General features: G+C 39.7%; 1 protein-coding gene across 1 annotated transcript; it reads left to right on the top strand.

Moving 5' to 3' along the window:
• Nucleotides 1-2,053: 2,053 nt before the first annotated feature.
• On the top strand, nt 2,054-11,993 carry LOC139576864 (sphingomyelin phosphodiesterase 4-like). Its single transcript, XM_071403410.1, has 18 exons — nt 2,054-2,261; nt 2,368-2,454; nt 6,211-6,347; nt 6,475-6,550; nt 7,635-7,704; nt 7,802-7,854; nt 7,975-8,114; nt 8,233-8,338; nt 8,456-8,515; nt 8,641-8,786; nt 8,879-8,966; nt 9,141-9,217; nt 9,315-9,478; nt 9,592-9,737; nt 9,853-10,071; nt 10,163-10,285; nt 10,370-10,498; nt 11,625-11,993. The coding sequence occupies exons 1-18, from the start codon at nt 2,250-2,252 to the stop codon at nt 11,934-11,936; spliced, it is 2,145 nt and encodes a 714-aa protein (XP_071259511.1). The 5' UTR covers nt 2,054-2,249; the 3' UTR covers nt 11,937-11,993.
• The last annotated feature ends 412 nt before the right edge of the window (nt 11,994-12,405 follow it).

Raw genomic sequence — 12,405 nt, 5'->3', positions numbered from 1 at the left:
CTGCTCTTTGGCCAAAAGATGGCTGGCTTGAAAACCCTTGGCTACAGTGAAAACACAACACTCCTTTTATTGATGGATTATAATGTAGCCAGGGGAAATCGCGAAACCATCTCTCTTGAAACGTCAACACTCTGTTGGCAAGAGTTTGCGGTTCTATAAATTGTGGGTGTGGCTGATATGGTTTTGTGCCATCACTGTGGTAACTGGACAATGCTGTGCCACTGTCCCCTATACTGGTGCTGCTGGCAACAAGGGTGACACTTGGTCCTGCCGTGGCTGTGACACTGTCCTCTGAAGTCTCTCTCCCTGGCTCTTTCCCTTTCACCACCCTCACTGACTCACAGTCTGTCTCCTAGAAAATAAATAAGGTGTTTGCCGTACTCCTAACTACCGGTACCCAAAACTACACAATTAATCACAACAGCAATACCATTGCCGTAAACAAATCTTAGTTTAGTCACCAGTTTAAGTTGAGAGTGGGGGTATCCATGGCATTTTCCAATTATGTCCCTATTTTACAAGTCAAAAAAATTGAGAACCTTTCATAATGTTGCCAAACAAAGACTCAACAAACTTACCTGAGACTCCCTGTCTCTGCCAATCTGTCCCTGCATATCTGTCCCCAGCTCTGCTGTCTGTGTGCCATCTGTTGCCTGCTCTGCCTAATGACATCATTGTGAAACATTTCCATTAGCATTTCACTTCTTTCTTATGAACATTTTATCAACTAGTCTTTGAGATTAGGCTACTAGAGTTCTTACTATGTGTTTTGGTGTACTGACAAATACTCTGATGTCCGTCTTCTTACTTTTTTCTGCCATTTTTCTACCTGGCTGGCTGGCCTAGCTGCACACACACACATTTACACAACCAATGCTGCAACCTTTTGTAATTTTAATAGTTTGTTTCATATTGGCTGGCTTCCAACAATAGCTGAATTTGTAAAGCTAGCGAGCACCAATTCCGTTTCTGTGTGTTTGCTATAATCTTTGCTACCTGGTTAAATAAAGGTGAAATAAAATAAAAAATAAAAAGTTCACTAGCGACAATTTATCTTTTGCAACGAGACCATTATATATATTTAAGACAATGGTAGAAGAGAGTGTAGTTCTGTTCAGTTTGGACTTTATCGCTAACCTTATCACAGGGACGTCGAAGCACTACAGCTGCATGCTGATCTTGGAATAAACTGACGATAGCAAAGATTCCATCTTTGACGACGCCACATAAATGGAATAGGTACTAGCTAGCTTGATAGTTAATGTTTGCTTTAGTTTGCGCGCTAGCTCTGCAAATTCAGCTAGTGTGTGAACCCTGCCAACATAAAAATAAATAAATAACATTGCTATGGACCTGCTATGGATTGACTGGATTAACCTCACGTCAGTTACGTACATGTCCCTTTCGGACAGTAGATACGAACCCTCTATTACCTTGCCAGCTAAAGAACTGGCAGTGGATCAAACCATTGTGAGGCAAAGGGCGGGGGGGGGGTCGCAATCTTTTGAAACTTAAAAACGCGCTATTAAGTGTCTATAATCAGCACAAGTGCTTTCATTGCGTATTATTAATATTATTGAAATTACATAGTTATGTTTACAGTGATATATTGGGGGGGACAAATCATATTTTTCCCAAGATGGGGGGGTCGTGTCCCCCCCGTCCCCCCTGGGATTTCCGCCTATGGATACTGGTATCGTCACAGCCCTACAATATACCAATGTGGCACTTGTACTAAACTCCTAAGGCATAACGTTCTTTAAAAAATCTATGTGCAACCTTAATTAAAATGACAATTGAATGGTAAAGAGGCATTCTTAGACAACCTATGCAGAAAAATAGACATTTATATATTTATTTATTTATTACATATAATTAGACATGATGGTTATGGCTCTACATAGCAGGAGAGAGCTGTTTCAGGTGTTTGAAAAATGCAAAATTCTCTGAATTGGTTCTTTGACTGAACCTCATCAACATGGAATATTCCACCTCCAGCTAGACTTGGGGCTGGGTGCAGAATAAATGACATGTGGGGGACACACAAGCAACTGTTGCAGAGGACAGCTGTCATACACTGAAGTCTATAAAGACATGATCATACAAAACATTGGCACAACGGTCTGAACTAAAAGTGCACAAGATGGTAAAGGAAATGTTTTAAACTGATTATTTGACTTCAATACTGTGTTTTCATCTCTTGTTTACTTTTTCTGATAAGCGTTTTATGGGAATACTACATTGCAGTCATGTCCTCTTCGGTGAGTCAAGACAAATCTTAAATCTCCAATCTTAAAATGCTCAAGATTTTTATTTTAGCAGAGGATTTTATAGCTGATGTTAATGATTGAGTGTTCTCCCATGCAGGATCATCTGAAGACAGATTGGACAATCAAGTCACTCCCACAGCAATGCACAGAGATGACAAAAGAAATTGATGATAAACCTGTCAAGGTAGCTAAACAATCAACTGAATTATACTGTATCTAGAGATGATGTGAATACTGTAGTATCGTCCTCATTAATTACACTATATCACAGTATTGCTGTTGCAACTTGCAATTCTAAGGCTAGCTACCAGGGGCACAACTTTCATTGGGGACATTCTGAAATTGCATTTTTGTCCCCCTCAGTTTAAGCATTGGAATGTGATACAAAACAAAGCAAAGTTGTGCTTTAGGACCATGTTTGGAGTGTTTATCCAATTGGATAAAAAAATATAAATATATACGTATATATATATAATATACATATACACTACCGTTCAAAAGTTTGGGATCACTTAGAAATGTCCTTGTTTTTGAAAGAAAAGCACATTTTCTGTCCATTAAAATAACATAAAATTGATCAAATACAGTGTAGACATTGTTAATATTGTAAATGACTATTGTAGCTGGAAACGGCAGATTTTTTATGGAATATCTACACAGGCGTACAGAGGCCCATTATCAGTAACCATCACTCCTGTGTTCCAATGGCACGTTGTGTTAGCTAATCCAAGTTAATCATTTAAAAAGGCTAATTGATCATTAGAAAACCCTTTTGCAATTATGTTAGCACAGCTGTAAACTGTTGTCTGATTAAAGAAGTAATAAAGCTGGCCTTCTTTAGACTAGTTGGGTATCTGGAGCATCAGCATTTGTGGGTTCAATTACAGGCTCAAAATGGCCAGAAACAAAGACCTATATATATTATGTCTCCTAGAGATGAACGTACTTTTGTGCGAAAAGTGCAAGTCAATCCCAGAACAACAGCAAAGGACCTTGTGAGGATGCTGGAGGAAACAGGTATCCATCTATATCCACAGTAAAACGAGTCCTATATCTACATAACGTGAAAGGACGCTCAGCAAGGAAGAAGCCACTGCTCCAAAACCACCATAGAAAAGCCAGACTACGGTTTGCAACTGCACATGGGACAAAGATCGTACTTTTTGGAGAAATGTCCTCTGGTCTGATGAAACAAAAATGTAACTGTTAGGCCATAATGACCATCGTTATGTTTGGAGGAAAAAGGCGGACGCTTGCAAGCCGAAGAACACCATCCCAACAGTGAAGCACAGGGGTGGCAGCATCATGTTGTTGGGGTGCTTTGCTGCAGGAGGGACTGGTGCACTTCACAAAATAGATGGCATCATGAGTAGGGAAAATTACATGGATATATTGAAGCAACATCTCAAGACATCAGTCAGGAAGTTAAAGCTTGGTCGCAAATGGGTCTTCCAAATGAACAATGACCGCAAGCATACTTCCAAAGTTGTGGCAAAATGGCTTAAGGACAACCAAGTCACGGTATTGGAGTGGCCATAACAAAGCCCTGAACTCAATCCTATAGAAAATGTGTGGGCAGAACTGAAAAAGCGTGTGCGAGCAAGGAGGTCTTCAAACCTGACTCCGTTACACCAGCTCTGTCAGGAGGAATGGGCCAAAATTCACCCAACTTATTGTGGGAAGCTTGTGGAAGGCTACCCAAAACATTTGACCCAAGTTAAACAATTTAAAGGCAATGCTACCAAATACTAATTGAGTGTATGTAGACTTCTGACCCACCGGGAATGTGATGAAAGAAATAAAAGCTGAATAAAAAAATTCTCTCTACTATTATTCTGACATTTCACATTCTTAAAATAAAGTGGTGATCCTAACTGACCAAAGACAGGGAATTTTTACTAGGATTAAATGTCAGAAATTGTGAAAAACTGAGTTGAAATGTATTTGGCTAAGGTGTATGTAAACTTCCGACTTCAACTGTATATACAGTACCAGCCAAAATATGAACACACCTACTCATTCAAGGGTTTTTCTTTATTTTGACTATTTTCTACATTGTAGAATAATAGTGAAGACATCAAAACTATGAAATAACACATATGGAATCATGTAGTAATCAAAAAGTGTTAAACAAATTAAAATATATGTTATTTTTAGGTTCTTCAAAGTAGCCACACTCTTGGCATTCTCTCACCAAGCTTCATGAGGAATGATTTTCCAACAGTCTTGAAGGAGTTCTCACAAATGCTGAGCACTTGTTCGCTGCTTTTCCGTCACTCTGTGGTGCAACTCATCCTAAACCATCTCAATCGGGTTGAGGTTGGGTGATTGCGGAGGCCAGGTCATCTGATGCAGCACTCCATCACTCTCCTTCTTGGTCAAATAGCCCTTACACAGCCTGGAGGTGTGATGGGTCGTTGTCCTGTTGAAAAACAAATGATAATCCCACTAAACGCAAACCAGATGGGATGGCGTATCGCTGCAGAATGCTGTGGTAGCCATGCTGGTTAAGTGTGCCCTGAATTCTAAATAAATCACTGACGGTGTCAGAAAAATTACCACCCCACAATCACACCTCCTCCTCCATGCTTCACGGTGGGAACCACACATGCGAATATCATCCGTTCACCTACTCTGCGTCTCACAAAGACACAGCGGTTGGAACCAAAAATCTCACATTTGGACTCATCAGACCAAAGGACAGATTTACACAGGTCTAATGTCCATTGCTCGTGTTTCTTGGCCCAAGCAAGTCTCTTCTTCTTATTGGTGTTCTTTAGTCGTGGTTCCTATGTAGCAATTTGACCATGATGGCCTGATTCATGCAGTCTCCTCTGAATAGTTGATGTTGAGATGTGTCTGTTACTTGAACTCTGTGAAGCATTTATTTGGGCTGCAATCTGAGGTTCAGTCAACTCTAATGAACTTATCCTCTGCAGCAGAGGTAACTCTGGAACTTCTTTCCTGTGGCGGTCCTCAGGAGACCAAGTTTCACCATAGCGCTTGATGGTTTTTGCGACTGCACTTAAAGAACTATCAAAGTTCTTGAAATGTTCCGCATTGACTGACCTTAATGTCTTAAAGTAATGATCGACTGTCATTTCTCTTTGCTTATTTGAGCTTTTCTTGCCATAATATGTTCTTGGTCTTTTACCAAATAGGGCTATTCTGTATACCACCCCTACCTTGTCACAACACAACTGACTGGCTCAAACACATTAAGAAGGAAAGGACATTCTACAAATTAACTGTTAACAAGGCACACCTGTTAATTAATTTAAATGCATTCCAGGTGACTACCTTAAGAAGCTAGTTGGGAGAATGCCAAGAGTGTGCAAAGCTGTCGTCAAGGCAAAGGGTGGCTACTTTGAAGAATCTCAAATATAAAATATATTTAGATTTGTTTAACACCTTTTTGGTTACTACCTGATTCCATATGTGCTATTTCATAGTTTTGATGTCTTCACTAGTATTGAATGAGTAGGTGTTTCCAAACGTTTGTCTGCTACTGTATGTCCACCTCACTTCTAAAACCAAAGTTGCACCCCTGCTAGCTACTACACCAATTTCCATAAAGACATTGTATTTGAACGTTTTAACATAAGTGGGTTATGTATTCACACACAAGCTGCAAGCGGTATGAAAAAGTTGCTTGTTAGTGGCCATGTGTAGAGTAAATGTCAGAGAGGATCAGCCAGTTGCTGTTTCATGCTGATGTAGACAATGTGTTACTGTGACTGTCTGGACACAGCCATTCAGACAGCTGTACCATGTACATATGCTGCTTCCTGTTGCAAATTGTCCTCTAGCTCCTCAGTATGCAAAGATTTCAGATTGCCACTGTGTCATAGCACAACTCTTCTTCAAATCAGGTAGCGTAGCCTATACATGTATAAACTGAGTGTGGGGTGTGTTAACGATGCTGTTTGGCCTCATACAGGAGCTATGTGTTATCTTCCCCTGGCTGGTGGAGAGGGTTGTTGGCAGCCTGGATGGCAGCACTGTTGGTTGGAGTCTTTCCTCCCTGCAAGCCCACAGCAGTGACTACAGCAATGTACTGGAGTTCCTAAAACCAAGGTGGACCTGTCTGTGATTTGAGACATTCCACAACTTGCTATCGATAATATTATATTACTAATGTGTCTTACACCTACAGTATACTAATAAACATGGAAGTTTTCACCAACATACAATATTTTTGCAGTGGCCCAATGCTGAAACTTGTTTATAAACTTCAAGCTGAAGACTACAACTTTGAGATCCAAGTCGCCAATTTACCTGTAAGTTTTCAACATACAGTACAGTCACATCCGAAATTATTGGTACCAAGTTAAATTGTAGGCAAAATTATATTATTTTATACTAATTGCTCAGAGAAAGAGATTTTGTTTAACCAGTAAAAAAAATCTAGGTGTTAAAATGATTGGCACCCTAACGATTCTTATAAATAAATCAAACAATTTAATCTGCATTAACATTATACTGTTTTAAATTAATCTCAGTTCAAGAAACTGTATTGTGACCTTTCATGGCTTCCTGTTTCACTGGGGTATAAACATTTGGTCACACACATGTAAAATCCATTTGTCATCCATCACCGTGGGGAAAGGCAAAGAACTCACAAATTAAAAGAGAATAATGGTTGGTGACTTTCATAAATCAGGCAATAGGTACAAAAAAACTACTGAAAAACCAAATATATCACTTACCACTATTAGGGCAACAATTACAAAGTTTAAAACTACTGGAAAGGTGTAAACTTGCCTGGTAGAGGACCCAAATGTATATTTTCTCCATACACAGCGAGGATGATGGTTCGGGAGACAAAGACTAGTCCAAGGCCCACAGTTGGAGAATTACAGAACTTGACCTGAAAGTTGATCTTCCAGCAAGACAATGACCCCAAGCACACATTCAATGGTTAATTGGCCACAAAATTAGTCTCCCTTGAAAACCTGTGGTTTGAAGGATCTGGAAAGGATCTGGAAAGATTCTGTATGGAGGAATGGTCTAAGATCCCTCCCAATGTGTTCTTCTATCTCGTATAACATTATAGGAAAAGGCTAAGTGCTGTTATCCTCACAAGGGGAGGGTACACAAAGTATTTGAAAATAGGTGCCAATCATTTTTATTTGTATTTGTTTATTACAGTCTTTTTTTGCTCATCTTTATCAAGGGCGCCAATACTTTCAGATGTGACTGTAAATGCTAATTGTGCAGTGTTATTTCAGCATACTTCACAATGTCATTGCGTTAGCAATAATTACGACACATTACAATTTCAGTAGTTAAATGCCTATTGGTCTATATTCCTGTATGAATGCTGAGGTTTTTTTCTCTTTCATTTTAATTTCCATCCACAAGGGGGTCATTTCAAATAACCGGATTTTCCTCAATAAATTACCCTCTCAGAATCATCAGAGATTGTCACTCAGTATCCTTTTTTACAATGTTTGACACAATGACAACTATTACTAAGTATTATTTAACTTTGTCCACTTTAGTTTAGCGTTGTTCTTAACTGTCACCAGATGCCTTTGAGTACTTCATGTTTTATTTTGCCACAAGTGTCATTACACAGAAGGTAGGCCGAAGTGCTATTCCATTTCATTTGTTTCACATAAAGTTATTAATAAAGTAAATCCATTGCCAATGCTATCTCATTTTGTAACCTGTGTGTTCTCTGTTTTTAATTGTTAATTAGGATCACCACTCAGGGCAGCAAACCTCCATCTCAAACAGTGTCTACTTTGCCTTGGTGGATGCATATTTCAAACACTTCCTCCCTACAGAAGGATCCCCTCGCTCAGATGTCAAAGGCACCTTGACCTCACACATTCCAAGGTGCTGTATAGCTAGCCTGTGCCTTTCACAATGCATTATAAGACCAGCACATCATCTATCAATATAGGGCAAATATGAAATGTAATATTTGATAACGCTTGTTTTGATGGTTCCCCAGGTCCTCTAGGTATAGTGAAACAAGCAAAGGCCTGTTGAAATGCCAGTGCCCTGTTAACGCTGAGACAACCAATCAGAGTATCTGGGGATCAGGGACTATGCTACAGGTGATTGAGAAAAATCTGGGTTGGACAGAGACACTTTTAATATAGCAATCTTGGCTTGTCTCGCAAAGGTGCAGTTGTTGAGTCATTGTATGGCCTTGTTCATTGTCCCTGCTTTAGATCTTTTTGGAGATATGGCTGCCACATTTCCCCTTGGAGACACACCAGAAGCTTAATGAGGTCTTTCCTACCTTCCTTCGATGACTCATTCTTCATGACAAACATGCACTTTTATTCACATTGTTAATCTAATGGATTCAGAAATTCTAAATTTTAATGATAAGCACTTGTCTGTAAACCTGCAGGTCTCTGTCATCACAGAGGAGCACATACTGGTGGTGAGACTGCTGGTGAAGCACATGCATGCCCTCTCTGGAAAAACAAAACTAGACCAGTCTGATATCTTACCTTCTGCCCACTCAGAAACCTATCTCTCAGAAGATTTTAAAAGGTGAATACCCACTTGAGTGTTTTTTACAATGATGATGATGATGAGGATAATGATAATGATGATATTAACAATATGTTGTTATTGAAACCCAGAGTGGTCACATCAGAATATGTACAGAGGTTGTACCTTCTCTTGCTGCACTGCTTCAAACAGTGGCCTATGGAGACATCCTTCAGAGCAGTGAGTGCACACTTAAGTTCTACATTGGATTTACATTTGGTCTGTCTTTGACATTTGGCCATGTTATTGCTTGTTTTGCAGTGTTTCTAGCTGGTTTTGGAAGGTATCCTACTGTAGGCGTTCTGAATGTATGTATAAGAGAAGTGGTTTTGAATTAGCCATTTCTCAATACAGGTATTAGAGACGTGGCTTAGTTACATCCAGCCCTGGAGATACCAAACACATGTCTACAGTGAAAGCAAAGAGAAATGGTAAGATATTTTGAATGTGCTCAATAGTGTTATAGCTCAGACACAGCATTGGGTTGAAGAGTGCGTTTGCTAACATAAAGCTGTTTCTGTCTCTTAGGGCCTCTTTCATTCAGGAGAATATTCTCATGTACACCAGGCTATTCAGCTTCTTCTTGAAAAGATTTGCACATGTCGACCTCGTCAACATCGACAATGCAACCATGGTTTTCAGGATGGCAAAAGTATTTGCCCAAACCAGTCTTCCAGAATTGATTGAAAATGGTAACCACAATTGTTCTTAGTTGAAGGACACTGTAACTCAATCACAATGAACAACATTAGACTTGTTTCGATTTGTTTTTTCGATTTGTTTTCTCCATACATTTTGTTTACAGGAGAAAAATTGCTATTGCATCAGGGTCCCCTCCTCCCATCCACTCTGATGGCATCTCAGGTGCAGCCCACTGAAATAGCTGCCCTGCCCAAGACACACATCAATAACAAGAAACTACAAATGTTTGGGGTAGAAATGCGAGCTGAGGTAAGTCCCATTAAGGACAAGTGAATGACAAGAAAGACCATTTGACTGAGGGTGCTGCAATCTACCAAATATGGATAGTGGTCACAAATGCTTTCCTATATTCTGAACATTGTAGGTGCTGAAACTGGTCCAGAGACTAATGCAGGCCCAACAGACTGCAAAAACCACATTGGATCAGCCAGCCAATGTATCAGTTGGTCAGTTTCTCTGTTCCTGGAAGAGGTTGATTCTTAAAACCAATTCAGAAAGTGGGGGGAATGACATGACCAAGTCTGACATGAAGACAGTGGAGCTACTAAAGAAAACTGTGGACCACCTCAATCAGGTTTTCAATGTGAGAAGATGATATGACATTGGTTATTATTATCAAGTAGTAGTAACCAATGTTAAAGTGATGTCTCAAATCATTTGTGGTTGTTTTGTAGCTCAACACAGGTCATCTATCTCAGATGATGATGAACATGGGGTCAGTGGAGGAATCCAAGCAGCTCCCTGACTGTATTCACAGTGAAAATGGGATGATCCTGACAGACCTTGGCAGAATGCAGGTGAAAATAACTACTGCAATAAAAATGAATGATGTGCATACGGTGCAATACATAATTGTACATTGTAATTGTGTTCTATTGCAGATTATCAATGGCCTTCGCAGATTTGATATTGAGTATCAAGGGGACCCACAGCTGCAGCCTGTGAGAAGCTATGAAAATGCAGTCTTGGTGCAGCTTATGTTTTGGATCGCCACACTAATCAATAACAGAGTAAGTGGGGAGTCTTACCAGGGGCTTCATGCACCCGAAATATCTGAGAGGGCACAAAGTGCGTGAGGATGGCTGGGGGATGGAATTTGGAGAAGTTGGCATTTCTCAAACACCTGAAACATATTTTTCTTGCGATCTAGAGCCATAATCATCATGCTTAATTTTATAATTATTTTTCTGCATATATAAACATACCTCTTAAGCATACCTCTACTAAAATCTGGGTAAAATATTGAAAGGAATGTGAGTCTTATTCAATACATTTAGTAATTGCTTGCTTTTCTAAAGTGTACCAACCTTGCCAGCAATCATACCAGCTAAGACAGTTAGAAAAGTTAGCTACTCTAACTTGATTGATATCCTGAAATGGCGTATTGGTACCTAGTTATGAGGTTATGAGGTTGGGAGATTGGGAACCTACAGTATCTGCTATTTACCTAACTTAATAAAATTGCCAGTTGGCTAGTTGTATTACAGTATAACAACAACAAAAAAAATCACTTTTTAAATTATTTTATATTTTGTATTTTACATGACAAATCTGAGGAGTCACGTGCCCCTGTGCCCCCTATGGGCATGATGTCTTTGGGTCTTACTTTATATGCAATTTAATATTTCTATAATGTTTCTCTAATTTACACTGAGTTCTCAAAACATTAGGAACACTCTGACATTGACTGACCAGGTGAATCCAGGTGAAAGCTATGATGCCTTATTGGTGTCACTAAATCCACTTCAATCAGTGTAAATGAAGGGGAGGAGACTGGTTAAAGAAGGATTTTTAAGCCTTAAGACAATTGAGACTAGAATTTTCTATGTGTGCCATTCAGACGGTGAATGGCCAAAACAAAATATTTAATTGGCACAACTGCGGGAAGCATTGGAGTCAACATGGGCCAGCATCCCTGTGGAAGGCTTTCAACACCTTGTAGAGTCTATGCTCTGACTAATTGAGGCTGTTCTGAGGTCAAAAGGGGGTGCAACTCAATATTAGGAAGGTGTTCTTATGTTTTGTATACTCAGTGCATATGGCATAGAGTAAGCCTACCTATAATGATTGGTAGTAGTACAGGGATACATGTATTGACTAAATTACTTGAGACTAAATTGACTAAATTACCTGCAGCTTGAAGGACACATGAACGATCTGTGCTCACAACAGAACCTGCTGGGAAGGCTGGGACAACACTACCTTATCACCTCCACTGTAAAAGGAAGGTTCCCAAGGAGTACAGTGACACAGCAAAGCCAGGAGGACTACCACCTGCGGCCACGCCTTACCCTGCGCACATTTGCAAGTTATCGCACATTACTCATTCTCCTGTTACTCTACTCGCTGGGATCTCTGTTTTCTATTAGCCCACTGTTCAGCACATGCCTCATCTTAATGTTGAGCTTTTTGTATGGACTGTGCATGACTGTCTACATGGGAAAGTAAAAAACGTTATTCTGCGTCAATGTGTGTGTTATACCTAATAAAGGATTTTTGAACTCACCAACTTCAATTGACTGATAATTAGGAGTTCACAGTGAAGTTGTCAAACCTATTGTTATTCTCTGACTTCTTATTGTTTTCCTTGACATGGTCAAACAACTCAAGCATAGATTGGTCACTTTTTTCTAATTTGGCACACAGAAACTAGAGGCCATGAGTAACATGTTCAAAAAGAACGGCACTCATTGGCCTATAGTTGACGCTATTATAAGCAGTCTAACGTAAACACTCATATCCGTCGCTCCGTTTGACCTAGAGACTTGATACTTTGTATGTAAATGTCTTTCCTCATGCTGAACAAATTTGCCTCAAGGACCCATAAGGTCAATACGGATAGATTTTCTTCCATCTTAGAGATTTTGGAAAACGTATTCTCATCAAACCATAACTCCAAAATGTGGTATGTGGGCCC

The sequence above is a fragment of the Salvelinus alpinus genome, chromosome 5, assembly GCF_045679555.1.
Source record: "Salvelinus alpinus chromosome 5, SLU_Salpinus.1, whole genome shotgun sequence".
In the NCBI taxonomy this organism is placed as follows: domain Eukaryota; kingdom Metazoa; phylum Chordata; class Actinopteri; order Salmoniformes; family Salmonidae; genus Salvelinus; species Salvelinus alpinus.
This window is presented reverse-complemented; position numbering and strand designations above follow the sequence as displayed.